At 55.5% G+C, this 17,153-nt stretch overlaps 1 protein-coding gene across 1 annotated transcript in view; it reads left to right on the plus strand.

The window, feature by feature from the left end:
• The window catches only part of ANKRD29 (ankyrin repeat domain 29), a 42,928-nt gene extending 26,297 nt beyond the window's left edge, over positions 1-16,631 (plus strand). The window contains exons 7-10 of the mRNA XM_054179675.1: positions 8,834-8,932; positions 10,283-10,378; positions 12,866-12,964; positions 16,289-16,631. Coding sequence (XP_054035650.1) covers positions 8,834-8,932; positions 10,283-10,378; positions 12,866-12,964; positions 16,289-16,372 — 378 coding nt within the window. The 3' untranslated portion in view covers positions 16,373-16,631. The remainder of the gene's footprint in view (positions 1-8,833; positions 8,933-10,282; positions 10,379-12,865; positions 12,965-16,288) is intronic.
• Positions 16,632-17,153: the final 522 nt, after the last annotated feature.

Genomic DNA, 17,153 nt, shown 5'->3' on the forward strand with positions numbered 1-17,153 from the left:
CCCATGGTGGACAGCACTGGATGTGGTGGACTGGAGTCACCAGGCCCTCAGTGCTGTGGCTTCAGCCTCCAAGACAAAAGCCTTTAGTTTAGTTTTCTTTGTGTCACCCCTGGGCACTCTGGAACTCAAGTGGGAGGGTTTGCTCCATCTCTGGAGGTCCTTGATGCATGTGGGAAGCCTTGCAGTCCCCTATTAACTTCAGTGGGTCTGATCCTGCCAACACAGACAGCCAGAAGCAACCATAAGCATAAAGTCAGCTCCTCTGTAGGCAGTGAGGTTGCTGCTTGGTCATTAAGTGACAGCTATGAACTAGATGTGTGGCTGGCCCAGGGGTCCCTGCTAGGGGACTAAGGGCTGTGCTGGGCACTGGGGAGGCCACAGCTTGAGTCCTGGGGTCAGTTTTGGGCCTCTCACTCCAAGAAGGACATTGAGAGGCTGGAGCAGGTCCAGAGAAGGGCAACCAAGCTGGGGAAGGGTCTGGGGAAGAAGGCTGGGGAGGAGCAGCTGAGGGAGCTGGGGGTGTTGAGTGTGGAGAAGAGGAGGCTGAGGGAGACCTCCTTGCTCTCTGCAGCTCCCTGAGAGGAGGCTGCAGTGAGGTGGGGGTTGGGCTCTGCTCCCTAGGCTCAGGGGATAGAAGGAGAGGAAATGGCCTGGAATTGTGCCAGGGGAGGCTTAGGTTGGAGATGAGGACAAATGTCTTTGCTGCCAGAATGGTCAGGGCTTGGCAGAGGCTGCCCAGGGAGGTGGTGGAGTCCCCATCCCTGGAGGTGTTCCAGAGAGCTGTGGCCATGGCACCTGGGGCCAGGGTTTGGTGGCCATGGTGGGGCTGGGTTGATGCTGGGCTGGATGATCTCAGAGGGCTTTTCCAACCCAAACAATTCCATGACTCTATAAGAAATATTAAAAGCTGTAAATCAGCACAGTCTGAGAGATCAGTGGAGCAGGCCAGGCCAGGGTGTGCACTCCTGCCTCTTGAGTCAGTCCAGATGAAGTTAGGAAGCCTTGGGTTCAGCTGCCCCTCGGTGCATCCTGCAAGCCTGCCTTACAGCACCCCAGCTAATTGTTGCTGGCACTGCTTCTGTAGCTCTTGGATCCAGTTCCCACAACACAATGTTCCAGGGGACAGCTTTTAATCTGTGCTGAGGCAAAGTCCTGACTGTGTGAATGCTCCTCCTGGCTCTGCTTCATCTCCAGCAGGAGGGGGCTCCCTTTGCTGCAGGGCATCTCTGATCCCTGCTAAGCCCCTGCCTGGCTGAGTCTGTGGCATTTGTGTTTGGCCCCACTGCAACCTGAGACATTCCCTTAACAAATGGAACATTTCTACTGATTAATTGGCACAGGAATGGTTGGGTGGACTTCAGTCCCTTCCCTGCTAACAAACCACTCTGGACTTGGCTCCAAGGCAGTGTGCTGGTCATGAGGAATGAGGGCAGTGTCCATGCCAGGTGACTGTCTCACACCACACTGCCCTCACTGCTGCAGGCAACTTCTCTAAGCAGCATCACAGTGAGTGCAGGGCTCCAGAGTGCCAGCTGTTGAGTTCATGCTTCTCCTCCCTCTTGGTGTCCAGGTTTCCCTCTCTGCCTAGTGAATTTGGGGGCTTAAGCATATGGACCCCACCTTGTATGCCTCCTCCTGCTGCTGCAGTGAGTGCTGCTTCCCCTTTGGTCTCAGGCCCCACCTGCCAGTCCCACAGGAGTGCTTCTCACACCACACAGCATCTCAGATGGTGCTGGCTGTCCACAGAGTCAGAGAACCAGAGAATGGTCTGGGTTGGAAGGGACCCCCAAAAAGTCATCCAGTCCAACCCCCTGCAGTCAACAGGGACATCCCCAACTGGATCAGGTTGCCCAAGCAGCTCTCCCACACCAACAGCACAGAGCAGCAGCACACAACAAAAAGGCAGGGCTGGAGTGGAAGCAGTCACAGACTCACAGCATGGGCTGGGCCAGAAGGCACCTCCAAAGCTCAGCCAGTCTGACCTCCCCACAGCCAGCAGGGACATCCTCCACTGGATCAGGTTGCCCAGAGCCCTGCCCAGCCTCACCTTGAATATCTCCAGGGATGGAGCCTCAACCACCTCCCTGGGCAACCTGTTGCAGTGTTCCAGCAGCCTCCTGGTGCAGAACTTGTTCCTGATATCCAATCTAGATCTGCTCTTCTGCACCTTAAAGCCATTGGCCCTGGTCCTGTCCCTGCAGGCCTTTGCAAACATGCTCTCTCCATCCCTCTTCAGGTACTGGCAGGCTATTTTTAGGTGTCCCTAGAGCCTTCTCTTCTCCATGTGAGGCCTTTCAGCTCAGCTCTTAGAAGACTGAACAGCAAAGCTCCCTGGCATGTTTCTTCCCTGGCAGTGTCATTTCTCTTGGATCTTAGCTCACTTCTTTCCTCTCTGACATTGTAGAGCCAAGCAAATTGTTTTCCTCCTCTTTATGTCTAGACAGAGCTGGGGGCAGTGTCTGAGGCATGGTGCAAGAAGCCATTTCTTTGCTTCTATAGCTCAAACCCTAAGCAAGGAGATCATTTGCCAGTGAATTTCACACCCTGTTTGGGCAGGTTGTGTCCCAGCAGGCTTTAGCCTGACTGGCTGAACAGACTCCAAATGCTCTCCACATTGCTGTGTTTTACCTAACACATGCTATGGAGTCATAGAATCAATAAGGTTGGAAGAGACCTGAGAGATCATCAAGTCCAACCTCTGAGGAGGTTCCTTCCAACCCCTACCATTCTGTGATGTCTAAGAGCAGTGCTATGAAGGACAGTGAATGGTAACAGTGCTGTTAGCCAACACTTGTGCTGCCTTCTGCTCCTTTTCATTTATACCTGAAAATACCTTGAGTGCTGGGCTCAGGTTTGGGGCCTCACTCCAAGAAGGATATTGAGGTGCTGGAGTGAGCTGGGGGTGCTGAGTGTGGAGAAGAGGAGGCTGAGGGAGACCTCATTGCTCTCTGCAGCTCCCTGAGAGGAGGTTGCACTGAGGGTTGGGTTCTTCTCACAAGTAACAAGTGAGGAGAGGATATGGCCTCAAGCTGCACCAGGGGAGGTTTAGGTTGGATATCAGAAGAAAATTCCTCCCTGAAAGGGTTCTCAAAACATTGGCACAGGCTGCCCAGGGAGGCATCCCCATCTCTGGGGGTGTCTAAAAGGTACAGAGATGTGGTGCTGAGGGCCATGGTTTGGCACCAGGCTTAGCAGAGTTAGGCAGTGGTTGGAATCCATGAACTTCGAGGTCTTTCCCAACCAAAAACCTTCTCTGGTCTACAGGAGTGATTCTTACAAACTTCACTGTGAATGAGGGAAAGCTGCTGTGCTCTGCTCCCTTTGCTGTGCTCCCTTTGCTGTCCGGTGCTGTGCTCCCTGTGCTGTGCTCCCTTTGCTGCCCGGTGCTCTGCTCCCTGTGCTCTGCTCCCTGTGCTCTGCTCCTGTGCTCTGCTCCTGTGCTCTGCTCCCTTTGCTGTGCTCCCTGTGCCTGGGCTGTGCTCCCTGTGCTGTGCTCCCTGTGCCTGTGCTGTGCTCCCTTTGCTGCCCGGTGCTCTGCTCCCTGTGCTCTGCTCCTGTGCTCTGCTCCCTGTGCTGTGCTCCCTGTGCTGTGCTCCCTGTGCTGTGCTCCCTTTGCTGCCCGGTGCTCTGCTCCCTGTGCTCTGCTCCTGTGCTCTGCTCCCTGTGCTCTGCTCCCTGTGCTCTGCTCCCTGTGCTCTGCTCCCTGTGCTCTGCTCCCTTTGCTGCCCGGTGCTCTGCTCCCTGTGCTCTGCTCCCTGTGCTCTGCTCCTGTGCTCTGCTCCCTGTGCTCTGCTCCCTGTGCTCTGCTCCCTTTGCTGCCCGGTGCTCTGCTCCCTGTGCTCTGCTCCCTGTGCTCTGCTCCCTGTGCTGTGCTCCCTTTGCTGCCCGGTGCTCTGCTCCCTGTGCTCTGCTCCTGTGCTCTGCTCCCTGTGCTCTGCTCCCTGTGCTCTGCTCCCTTTGCTGCCCGGTGCTCTACTCCCTGTGCTCTGCTCCTGTGCTCTGCTCCCTGTGCTCTGCTCCCTGTGCTCTGCTCCCTGTGCTCTGCTCCCTTTGCTGCCCGGTGCTCTGCTCCCTGTGCTCTGCTCCTGTGCTCTGCTCCCTGTGCTCTGCTCCCTGTGCTCTGCTCCCTTTGCTGCCCGGTGCTCTGCTCCCTGTGCTCTGCTCCCTGTGCTCTGCTCCCTGTGCTGTGCTCCCTGTGCTGTGCTCCCTGTGCCTGTGCTCTGCTCCCTGTGCTGTGCTCCCTGTGCTCTGCTCCTGTGCTCTACTCCCTGTGCTGCCCTGTGCTCTGCTCCCTTTGCTGTGCTCCCTGTGCTGTGCTCACGTTTCACAGCTCGGGGGCTTGCTGCAGATTCCAGGCTGTGGGCTGCTCTCGGCTTTCCCGAGCTGTACAGAGTCCTTCAGCTGCCCTGCTGCTATCTCCTGGAGCCCTCTAGTGGGAGGAAAATCAGATAAAGATGGAGTGTCAGCTTCCCGGGAGGGAAAGCAGCACAGACTGGAGGGCTTTGCCATCACAAACACTGTACAGAGTGGAATGGAATGGAATGGAATGGAATAGAATGGAATGGAATGGAATTCACCAGGAAAAGCCTTCGAGATCATCAAGTCCAACCTATCACCCAGCACCATCTGATCAACTAAACCATGGCACCAAGGGCCACATCCAGGCTCTTCCTGACCACCTCCAGGGATAGTGACTCCACCACCTCCCTGGGCAGCACATCCCAAGGGCAAATCTCTCTTGCTGGGAAGAATTTCTTCCTAACATCCAACCTAAACCTCCCCTGCCACAGCTTGAGACTGTGTCCTCTTGTTCTGGTGCTGCTTGCCTGGGACAAGAGACCAACCCCCACCTGGCTACAGCCTCCCTTCAGGGAGCTGGACAGAGCAAGAAGGTCTCCCCTGAGCCTCCTCTTCTCCAGGCTAAGCAACCCCAGCTCCCTCAGCCTCTCCCCACAGGGCTGTGCCCCAGACCCCTCCCCAGCTTTGTTGCCCTTCTCTGGACACCTTCCAGCAGCTCAACATCTTTCCTAACCTGAGGAGCCCAGAGCTGGACACAGGACTCAAGGTGTGGCCTCAGCAGTGCTGAGCACAGGGCACAATGACTTCCCTGCTCCTGCTGGCCACACTCTTCCTGATGCAGGCCAGGATGCCCTTGGCCTTCTTGGCCCCCTGGGCACACTGCAGGCTCATGTTCAGCCTACTATTAACCAGCACCCCCAGGTCCCTTTCTGCCTGCATGCAAGAGAGCCTGGGTTTGTTTCAAAGCACCAAGGACCCTCAGTTTATTAGCAGGACACACACTGGAGCGAGGCCAGCCCCTGATTCCAGGGAGTTCATTTCCAGAGAACTGATACAAGAGAGGACAAAGTTCCTGTTCCTCACCCTCTGAGACTGAAGATCTCAGGATGTGCCTTTCTCAGAGTCAGAAAAAGGGAAGCCCAGGACATTATCTCAAAGGCAGAAGGAACTTGTCTGTGTCTTCTGAAGGGTTAAGTCAGTGGCCCAGAGGAAGCAGAGAACAGCTTCCTTCAGTGGCTTTTTGGATTGCATCAGCAGGTCATGAGTCTGCAGCTGGCACCAGGGAGGGAGGCTGCTGCTGTGATCAAGGTGGAAATGTCTTATTTAGAGCTAGAAGTAGTTTTCTCCTGGAACTCCTCATTAAGGCTCTTTTAGAAGCCCCAGCATATTTTGTGTCCCTTTGTCCTGCCAGCTCCTCATGCTGCTGAGGGTGGGGAGGGGAGCTGACAAGCACTGCAGGCACCCTGCTAGGTGAGCTCTCACTGCTGTGTTAAAGCCCATTCAGGCAGAGCCTTTTGTTCAGGGTCCACAAGAAGCAGTTTGGCACCACACAACTGCTGGAGTCCTCTGCAGTCTGCAGAATCAGGCAGGTTAGGAGCAGAAAGGATAAAAGACACAGAACTAAATTCTGACTGGAGTGAGAAATAGCTGCAGTGCTTCACCTCACCTCTGCCTCTGGGATGGAAATCCATCACACATCATGGAATGGGCTGGGTTGGAAGGGACCTCAAAGCTCATCCAGTTCCAACCCCCTGCCATGGGCAGGGACACCTCCACCAGCCCAGGCTGCTCAAGGCCTCATCCAGCCTGGCCTGGAACACCTCCAGGGAGGAGGCAGCCACAGCCTCCCTGGGCAGCCTGTGCCAGAGTCTCACCACCCTCACTGCAAAGAATTTCTTCCTCATCTCCAGTCTCAATCTCCTCTCTTCCAGCTTCACTCCATTCCCCCTCCTCCTGTCACTCCCAGCCCTTGTCACCAGTCCCTCCCCAGCTCTTCTGGAGCCCCTTCAGGTACTGGAAGGCTGCTCTGAGGTCTCCCTGCAGCCTTCTCTTCTCTAGGCTTACCTGATTCTGAATCTGTATTTTCTTCCCTGGATTTCCTGCTGAAATAATACTTCCACAGGAGAAATTTCCCAAACCAGACTGTTTCATGCCAAATTCCTTGATCACTGCCCTGTTTTCTGGGGGAGTTATTGCAGAGAAGGTTTGTGAAGTACCATCACTGAAGGCAGGCTCATTTTTCTATAGCTGCTGAGGGTGGGCAGTGTAACTTCATACTGAAAGCTGATGATCAGCTTGCACTGCTCCTTAGCTTCTGTAAACAGTCTCCACTCCAAATGTAGGGACTCAGCTGCAGACCCTGCCCTTGCCTGCTGAGGTTTGCCTGGATCTTCACTGCATCCCAGAGTGTCAGGTTGGAAGGGACCCCAGGGACCACCTGCTCCAACCTCTGCAGCTAACAGCAGAGCTGAAAGGAGCTGCCCAGCACCCTGCCAAGCTGAGCCTTCCAACTGCCCCATGGAGGGGACTCCACTGCTGCCCCTGGGAGATGATTCCAGTCTCTGACTGCTCTCAGGGGCAAACATTTTCTCCTGCAGTCCCATGGGAATGTCCCCAGCAGTGCCTTGTCCCCATCTCCCCTTGTCTTTCCCATGGGGTTCCTTGTACACAGGGAGTCTCCAATCTTCTGGTAGCTTCCCTCTAGGAGCTGCTCCATGGTGATGAGGTCTGCCCTGAGCCTTCTCTTCTGCAGGCTGAGCACACTCAGCTCTCAGCCTTCCCTCACACAGCAGGGCTGCCAGGCCTCTGAGCATTCATCTTCTGTCACCTCCAGCCACCCAGGGATCAATGTACACAAGATACCTTTGGCCTCCTCAGTGTATTTTAGGCCCAGCTTGTAAGCCAAAGAGGGCTTTAACTGGACACACAGCAATGCACATTTCAGGCCACCTATGCAAGAGAAAGCAGCTAAAAGTGGCTCCAGAGATGAGAGGAAGTGGCCTCGCTGTCAAGGCCTGGAACAGGCTGCCCAGGGAAATGGTTGAATCATCATGGCTGGAGGTGTGTAAAAGCTGTGTAGATGTGGTGCTGAGGGGCATGGTTTAGCAGTGGACTTGGTAGTGGCTGTGCTTGATGACCTTCAGAGCTCCTTCCCAGCCTAACCATTCTATGATTCCATGATTCATAGAATCACAGTCTCACAGTATCACCAAGGTTGGAAGAGACCTCAAAGATCATCAAGTCCAACCTGGCACCACAGACCTCATGACTAAACCATGGAACCAAGTGCCACATCCAATCCCCTCTGGAACACCTCCAGGGATGGGGACTCCACCACCTCCCTGGGCAGCACATCCCAATGGCTAACAACTCAGAGAAGAACTTTCTCCTCACCTCCAGCCTAAAATTCCCCTGGCACAGCTTGAGACTGTGTCCTCTTGTTCTGGTGCTGGTTGCCTGAGAGAAGAGACCAACCCCCACCTGGCTACAACCTCCCTTCAGGGAGTTGGAGAGAGCAATAAGGTCTCCCCTGAGCCTCCTCTTCTCCAGGCTAAGCAACCCCAGCTCCCTCAGCCTCTCCTCACAGGGCTGTGCTCCAGACCCCTCCCCAGCTTTGTTGCCCTTCTCTGGACACCTTCAAGTCTCTCAATGTCCTTCTTAAACTGAGGAGCCCAGAACTGGACACAGGACTCAAGGTGTGGCCTCAGCAGTGCTGAGCACAGGGCACAATGACTTCCCTGCTCCTGCTGGCCACACTCTTCCTGATGCAGGCCAGGATGCCCTTGGCCTTCTTGGCCCCCTGGGCACAGTGCTGGCTCATGTTTAGGCAGCTGTCAATCAGCACCCCCAGGTCCCTTTCTGCCTGGCTGCTCTCAGCCACTCTGCCCCCAGCCTGTAGCTCTGCCTGGGGTTGTTGTGGCCAAAGTGCAGCCCCTGGCACTTGGATTTGTTGAATGCCATCCTGTTGGCCTCTGCCCACCTGTCCAGCCTGGCAAGGTCCCTCTGCAGAGCCCTTCTGCCCTCTAACAGATCAACTCCTGCCCCCAGCTTGGTGTCATGTGCAAATTCTATGATTCTGCTTCCACAACTGGAGTGGTTCTAACTGGACACACCAAGTTTCCACATGCTTTTGGAAGCACCTTTCCATAGTCTCATATTCACAGCTTGCACTGGGTTGGAAGGGATCCTCCAAGGGCATCTTGTCCAACCCCCTGCACTCAGCAGGGACACCTCCAGCTACAGCAGGCTGCCCAGGGACACATCAGCTCTGAGCTTGAGTGTCTCCAGGGATGGAGCCTCAACCTGATCCAGTGGTGCACCACCCTCACTGTGCAGAACTTCCTCCTGGTGTCCAACTTAACTCTGCCCTGCTCCAGTTTCAAACCATTGCCCCTAGATGCTGTAAATACCTCTGTCTGCAATGCAGCTTTTAACTGGGGAATGGCAGAGTGTCTGTGGCACTGGTTGGGTGGTAAGACAGCAGGGAGCACAGGACCTCACAGTGCAACCATCAGCAGTGTTCCTCTGCCTGCAGGATGGGACAGCTCCCCTGTGGATTGCCTCCCAGATGGGCCACAGCGAGGTGGTTCGAGTGATGCTGCTGCGGGGAGCCGAGCGCGACGCCGCCCGTGACGTGAGTAGCCCTTCCTCCTCTGCCTGCCTGCAGCTCCCTGCCTCCTGCCTGCTCTGCCCCTGCAGCTCTGCTCAGATGGAGCCCTGGGCCCCCAGAGTCTGTCCTCTTTGATGGGTGGGTGGTGAAGTCCTTTTTTCCTCTTGTATCTGGGCCAGCTTCCTGGAGGGAGCATCTTGAAGGGGGCCTGTGAGAGGGCTGCAGAGGGACTGTCAGCAAAGGCCTGCAGGGACAGGACAAGGGGCAGAGGTTTGAGCAGATGGAGATTGGATGTGAGGAACAAGTTCTGCACCAGCAGGGTGGTGGAACACTGCAACAGGTTGCCCAGGGAGGTGGCTGAGGCCCCAGCCCTGGAGACATCAGTAGGGCTGTGGGTGACCTGATCTGATTGAGGATGTCCCTGCTCACTGCATTGAGCTTTGGAGGTCACTTCCAACCCAGGTGATTCCATGGCTCGATGATCCTGTGATTCTATGTGAATTAGGGGATGGAAATGTCCATGTAAATGAGAAACAAAGATTACAGATGGTGTGTATTTTACCCTCAAGTTTTCACCTGCCAAGGAGCAATCCTCCAGATGCCCTAAAACTAGTCTCCATCTCTGGAGTCATGCAAAACCCTTGTCCAGGTGACCCTGCCTTGGCAGGGGGTTGGACTCCATGACCTCCAGAGGTCCCTTCCAACCCCTTACCATGCTGTGATTAGTCTCCATCTCTGGAGTCATGCAAAACCCTTCTCCAGGTGACCCTGCCTTGGCAGGGGGTTGGACTCCATGACCTCCAAAGGTCCCCTCCAGCCACTTACCATGCTGTGATTCTGTGATATGCTGTGGAGCTGCCTCCTCCAAGACAATGAGCTGTTCAGTCTGGAGAAGAGAAGGCTCCCAGGTGACCTCATTGTGGCCTTCCAGTATCTGAAGGGGGCTCCAAGAAGGCTGGGGAGGGACTGCTCAGGATCTCAGGGAGTGATAGGACTAGGGGGAATGGAATGAAGCTGGAGGTGGGGAGATTCAGGCTGGAGGTGAGGAGGAAGTTCTTCCCCATGAGAGTGGTGAAGCCCTGGAATGGGTTGTCCAGGGAGGTGGTTGAGGCCCTGTCCCTGGAGGTGTTTAAGCCCAAGCTGGATGAGGCTCTGGCCAGCCTGATCTAGTGTGGGGTGTCCCTGCCCATGGCAGGGGGGTTGGAACTGGCTGATCCTTGTGGTCCCTTCCAACCCTGACTGATTCTATGATACTATGAGCAGAGGAGAGCCTCCTCTCAGAGGTGTGGGGGAAGAGCTGGTGTGGCCCTGCAGCCAAGGGGCCTGCAGGCAAGGCACTGCTGAGAAGGGCCCTGACCTTCCTCTCTTCTGAAGGATGGAACCACTGCCTTGCTGAAGGCTGCCATCAAAGGCTACAACAACGTGATAGAAGAGCTGCTGAAATTCTCTCCCACGCTCGGCCTGCTGAAGGTGAGTAGCAAAACACTCAGGTTTGGGGGCAGAAACTCAAGAAAGCAAAGGGTCTGATGAGAGGCCTGAGGTTTATGACCATTCCAGTGGAGGAGGATGAGGAGCTGAAGCCCCAAAAAATCAAGAGCAGAGTGAAATTGCCCCATTTAGGCTTTAACAGCACACCCTAATCAATCTTTGCAAAGGAAACCATGGATTGGTGTTTGGAAGGAGGAAGCACATGGTGTCCCTGAAGGCATTCTGCTGCTTTGCAGCAGCTGATTTTATTTCCACTGGGAATGGATTGCTGTCAGCAGTGCAGTGTCTGCCATTCTGCCCTGGCCCCACTTGGTTAGCACAGCAGCAGCACAGGGAGGGGATTCTGCCCCTCTGCTCTGCTCTGCTCAGAGCCCACCTGCAGCACTGCCTCCAGCTCTGGGGCCCCCAGCACAAGAAGGACCTGGAGCTGCTGGAGAGGACCCAGAGGAGGCCACCAAGATGATCAGAGGGCTGCAGAACCTCCCCTGTGGGGACAGGCTGGGAGAGTTGGGGCTGTGCAGCCTGGAGAAGAGAAGGCTCCGGGGAGACCTCAGAGCAGCCTTTCAGTAGCTGAAAGGCTCCAGAAGAGCTGTGGAGGGACTGGTGACAAGGGCTGGGAGTGACAGGATGAGGGACAATGGCTTTGAGCTGGGAGAGGAGAGACTGAGACTGGAGATGAGGATGAAATTCTTTGCAGTGAGGGTGGTGAGACTCTGGCACAGGTTGCCCAGGGAGGCTGTGACTGCTCCCTGGAGGTGTTCCAGGCCAGGCTGGATGAGGCCTTGAGCACCCTGGGCTGGTGGGAGGTGTCCCTGCCTATGGCAGGGGGTTGGAACTGGGTGAGCTTTGAGATTCCCTTCCAACCCAACCCATTCTGTGACTCTGTGACCTGTTGTGAGCAGATTCTCTGCTTGATTTTGGTTTCCTCTGAATTCAGAAAGTGACTTGAAAAATAACAGATCCTTGGAAGCTGCTTTTTAACAGCTGATCTGAGTTTGCATGCCCATAAATCCCACACCTGGACAGCCTCTGTGCCTGCAACCAGCTGGGAATATTGAGGTACTTAAAAGTCCTGTGTGACCTGCTCCAGGTGCTCCTGCTCTGGCAGGGGGGTTGGACTGGATGAGCTTTGGAGGTCCCTTCCAACCACATTCTGTGATTCTGTGAAGTCCAGGGGGTATTAACTCAGCTGTTAAGTACAAGTATGAAATGGTGTCCACACTTACCTCAGCCACAAACAGAAGGTCAGCCATGAAAAAGTCACCATTCAGCTGTCTGCCACTGAGAGCATTAATCATCAGAGGGAGAAGATAAAATGCACAGATGGTTCCCATTACTGCTTGAGCTTCTGGTTCTCTTGCTCATGGCTGCTTTTGCCAGGCAACATGAGAAGTGCTCTTTTCACCTCCAATCTATGGACAAGGGCAATTGTTAGGAGGAATAGTTGCTGTGCTGGAGTGAGCCTGGCTCTCTCTGCTAGCAAAGCAGTTGAAATCCCCTCCTTCATTCATCACCCACCAGCCTGCAGCACCCTGTCCAAAGCACACCCTGTACCTCTGAGGGCCTAATCTCCTCCCTGTTACTCACAGAATCACAGAGACATTCAGGTTGGAAAAGCCTCTCAGGATCACCAAGTCCAACCATTAACCCTGCTCTACAAGGGTCACCCCTAAACCATAGCCCCAAGCACCACAGCCAAACCACTGTTAAACACCTCCAGGGTTAAACACCTCCAGGGTTAAACACCTCCCTGGGCAGCACTTCCAGTGCCTGACCACTCTTGATGGGAAAAATGTTTCCTGCTGTCCAGTCTGAACCTGCCCTGGTGCAGCTTGAGGCCCTTCCCTCTTGTTCTACGGCTAATTGCCTGTGAGGAGAGACCAGCAGCAACCTCTGCACAGCCTCCTCTCAGGAAGCTGTAGAGAGCCAGGAGGTCTCCCCTCAGCCTCCTCTCTTTCACACTAACCCTCCCCAGCTCCTTCAGTTGCTCTCCAGCAGATTTCTTCTCCAGGCCCTTCCCAGCTTCCTTGCCCTGCTCTGCCCTGGCTCCAGCACCTCCACATCTCTCTTGGATTGAGGTGCCCAGCACTGGACACAGCACTCCAGGTGTGGCCTCCCCAGAGCTGAGTCCCAGGGGACAATCCCCTCCCTGCTGCTGCTGCACACAGCATTGCTGATCCCAGCCAGGAGGCCTTTGGCTCTCTTGGCCCCCTGGGCACACTGCTGGCTCCTGTTCAGCTGCTTGTCCTTCAGCCCCCCCAGGTCCCTTCCTGCCAGCAGCTTTCCAGCCACACTGCCCCAGGCCTGGAGCCTTGCTTGGGGTTGCTGTGCCCCACGTGCAGGACCTGGCCCTTGGCCTGGTTGAAGCTCATCTTTCTTGAGAGGCTTGCCCTTTGCAAATGTTTGTGTCTCAGTGCCTTTGGCTGTCTTCTCCTGCATGCTACAAAGCTCTGCCCTGGTGTTTTCCAGAACGGGACCTCTGCTCTGCACGCGGCCGTCCTCAGCGGCAACGCCCGGACGGTGGCACTGCTGCTGGAAGCAGGAGCAGACCCCTGCCTGAGGAACAAGGTATGTCCTGGCACCCCAGAGGATTCTTTGGCTTGGAAAAGACCTCTGAGATCAGGGAGTCAAACTGTCAGCCTCAGACCACCATGTCCCCAAGTGCCATGGCCACATGTTTCTTGAACACCTCCCGGGACGGTGACTCCAACACCTCCCTGGGCAGTCTGCTCTCTCCTCCCAGGAGAGAGGCAGGTGGGGAGCACAGAGCAGAGCACAGAGCCTTGTGTGCCATGGAGGTGGTGGCAGACCACATCCCTGTGTTGGTCCAGTGTTGCCTCTTGATGCTCCTGAAACACCACAGCTTGGTCCATGTGTTTCTGGGTGTAAGCATCTCTAGGGTGCTAGGCAGTGCCCCTGGTGCTGCTGCTTCTTGTGAGGTTACTTCAGGCTGAGAAGAACCAAACCATGCTCAAGCAAGACAGAGTCAATTGTTAACTAGAACTGGCTGTCAAATGGCAGGGCTGGGCTGGCAACTGAACAAGTGCCAGAGGCTCTCCAGGAAGCCCTCTGCCTTCCAAAAGGGAGGAGAAAGGGAACAAGGGGGAGAGACTGATGGGGTGGGAGAGAAACTGAACCAGCTGGGATGGAGATAATCAAATGAAACAGACACAAATGGATGCAAAACTCACACTGAACCCAGCCCCTGGTGGCAATGATGTCACTGTCACCACTGGTGCTGGCTCCAAAGGCCCAGAGTGGACTCAGAAACAGACAGGAACCAATTCAGCAGCTGGATTCTGGAACTGCATTCAGCATCACACAGGCTGGGGACAAAGGCAGCATGGACACAGTCCTGCTCAGGCAGCAGCCACTGAAGAAGAGGCCTGGCCCTAGGGATCCCTCAGCTTTAGAAGGAAGAAGACATCCATGGGCTGCAATCCCTTGGTGGTCAGTTTAGGGTCACCTGCCCTGTCTGCTCCTCCCCACAGCTGCCACCTCTGACTCTCTGCACCCTACAGGATGTGGCAGTGCCCTTGGTCTGCAGCCCAGCCCTTGGTGCTCACTCTCCCCATCATGTTCTCCCTGCTGGCAGCAGCCCCTGGCTGTGCAAAGCTGCCCTGAGCTGCAGAAAGTGCTGGCCCTGAGCAGAGGCTGAGCTGGGAAGGGCCAGCAGTGAACAGAAGCAGCTCTGGTCCAGTCAGAACACACAGGCACAGAATCCTTGCATCTCTTTAGCCTGTAGCTGTGCAAGCACTGAGCAGAGCCAGCTCTGCTCTAGCTCACACCTGGCACTTACTGGTGGAAGGACATGGAGGGGCTGGAGCAGGTCCAGAGAATGGCAACCAGGCTGGGGAAGGGTCTGGAGAAGAGGGCTGGGGAGGAGCAGCTGAGGGAGCTGGGGGTGTTGAGTGTGGAGAAGAGGAGGCTGAGGGAGACCTCATTGCTCTCTGCAGCTCCCTGAGAGGAGGCTGCAGTGAGGTGGGGGTTGGGCTCTGCTCCCTAGTAACAAGTGACAGGATGAGATGAAATAGCCTCAAGTTGTGCCAGGGGAGATTAAAGCTGAATTTCTTCACTGAAGGAGAGATTAAGCTTTGGGACAGGCTGGCAGTGAGGTGCTGGAGTCACCATCCCTGGAGGTGTTCCAGGAGCCTGTAGCTGTGGCACTTCATGATACAGTTTAGTGCTCATGGCCGTTGAGTTATGGTTGGACTTGATGATCTCAGAGGTCTTTTTCAACCTTGATGATTCACAGAATCACAGAAACATTCAGGTTGGAAAAGCTCCTCAGGATCCCCAAGCCCAACCATTAACCCTGCTCTACAAGGCTTACCTCTAAACCATAGCCCCAAGCACCACAGCCAAACCACCCTGGAACACCTCCAGGGTTGGTGACTCCACCACCCTCCTGTGCAGCCCTGTCCAATTCCTGACCACTCTTTCCCTGATCCCCACATCAACCCTGCCCCTGTGAGTTTTGCATCACCCCACATGATGGCAGCAGAGTCAGTGCCTGTGGCACAGCATGCCCCACAGGCTCCTCTGGTGGGGACTGCAGCAGGAGGAGGAGCAGTGGGACAGCCTGTGACTGGAACCTCTCCTACTGATTAGTATGTGTTCAAACACCCTGCAGCTGAGCACACCACGGTGCATGTGCTGGGCAGAATCACTGACCTCCAGAAGCAGCTTCATTGTAAATCCTTCATGTTACCAAACTTGCATTCAGACACACACAGAAGGCCAAACTCTGATGTTCTCTCAGCAGTCCTACAGAACAGCACTGACTGCTTCAGAGCAATTCAAATCTTTCCTTGGATCTTTATGGGCTTGGTGCTTTGCCAGCTAAACATGAGCCAGGGGGTGCTCAGGTGGCCAAGAAGGCCACCAGCAGCCTGGTCTGGAGCAGCAATGGTGTGGGCAGCAGGAGCAGGGCAGGGATTGTCCCTCTGGACTCAGCACTGGGGAGGCCACAGCTTGAGTGCTGGGGTCAGTTTTGGTTCCCTCACTCCCAGAAGGACATTGAGAGGCTGGAGCAGGTCCAGAGAAGGGCAACCAAGCTGGGGAAGGGTCTGGAGAAGAGGGCTGGGGAGGAGCAGCTGAGGGAGCTGGGGGTGTTGAGTGTGGAGAAGAGGAGGCTGAGGGAGACCTCCTTGCTCTCTGCAGTTCCCTGAGAGGAGGCTGCAGTGAGGTGGGGGTTGGGCTCTGCTCCCTAGGCTCAGGTGATGGAAGGAGAGGAAATGACCTCAGGTTGCAGCAGGGGAGTTTAGATTGGACATTAGAAGAAACTTCTTCCCTGCAAGGGTTCTCAAAGCCTGGCACAGGCTGCCCAGGGAGGTGGTTGAATCCCCACCCCTGGAGGTGTTTCAAAGAGGCAGAGATGTGGTGCTGAGGGCCATGGCTTAGCCCCAGCCTTGGCAGAGGTAGAGAATGGTTGGACTCAATGATCTTGAGGGGCTTTTCCAGCAAAACAGTTCTGTGATCCTATGATTCAAGACCTTCCTCCTCTCCCCCCAAAACACAGCAGCTACACTCTCTGATGCTTCTGTGACCAAAGCCCAGGTGATTCCATCTGGCCTGGACAGTCAGTCCAGAGCAAACTGACCTCTCAGATCACAGAATCACCAAGGTTGGAAGAGACCTCAAAGATCATCAAGTCCAACCTGTCACCACAGACCCCAGGACTTAACCCATGGCACCAAGTGCCACATCCAATCCCCTCTGGGCTTATTTTGAAGACTTAAGTGAGACTTGCACACTGAAAGGTGATTTCATAAGGTCCCTCCAACAGTAGTGATGACCATGCCCAGTACCATCCTTACAGTTTCATGCTGGTAAGCCATGCTTTGGCCTTGCTTGCTCGTGTCTGCTAACCTCCAGGGTGTTCTGTTGCAGGCCAACGAGCTGCCAGAAGAGCTAACCAAAAACGAACGCATCCTGCGCCTCCTCCGCATGAAGGAGAAGCAAAGGAAAAGTTAATGCAGCCCTGCAGCCACTGCAGCTTGACAGAGATGCTCCCTGCCCACAGTAGTGTGCCAGCAAGCCTTGGTTGCCCACCAAGGGCTGGTTGGACCAGTTAGCAGAACTGATAGCCCCTCCAGTACCCCCTGAACGCACCGGGCCCTCACCGCGGGGCATGGCAGCCACGGGACTGTGACAGCAGGGCTGGCCTGGGAGCAGCTCTGCACTGCAGCCAGGCCTGCACTCCAGCACCCAAGGCACCACAGTGGCTCCTCCATGCCTGCAGTGTACCCCTGCCCACGGTCCTGCCCCTCAGACAGGCGTCCCCCGTGCTGGCATGGCTGCACACCCTGACGGGTGCCGTAGCGCACGGCTGGGTCAGGAGCGCTCGGCCCTTCTGCCAAAAGGACACCCAGACCTCACAGCTGCTTGGATGGAGCTGGTCCTGGAGCAGCCCTGCCACTGCCCTCCCTTTGCTGGCACTGCTAGCTCAGACCATTCCTCTCCATCTCCAGTGCCACATGGGGCTAGAGGTGAGATCCCACCCGTGACATCCCAACAGGACAATTCCTCCTGCCGGCCCAGGGCTATGGTAATGTTTTGGCTGCTACGTGGAGCTCCATGACACTGATCCAAAGCATCACAAATTGTGCCAAAAGCTACCAACCAAACCATAAGGAAGGAGGGGTCCTCCTCAGCTGGAGCATCTTGGCCTTGAATCTACCCAGCAGCAGGAAGACAGCAGAGCAGCTGACAATGGCAAAGGAGGATCCACCTCCAACCCTCCAGGCTGCGCTCG

This window comes from Dryobates pubescens, chromosome 3 (genome assembly GCF_014839835.1).
Source record: "Dryobates pubescens isolate bDryPub1 chromosome 3, bDryPub1.pri, whole genome shotgun sequence".
Classification (NCBI taxonomy): Eukaryota; Metazoa; Chordata; class Aves; order Piciformes; family Picidae; genus Dryobates; species Dryobates pubescens.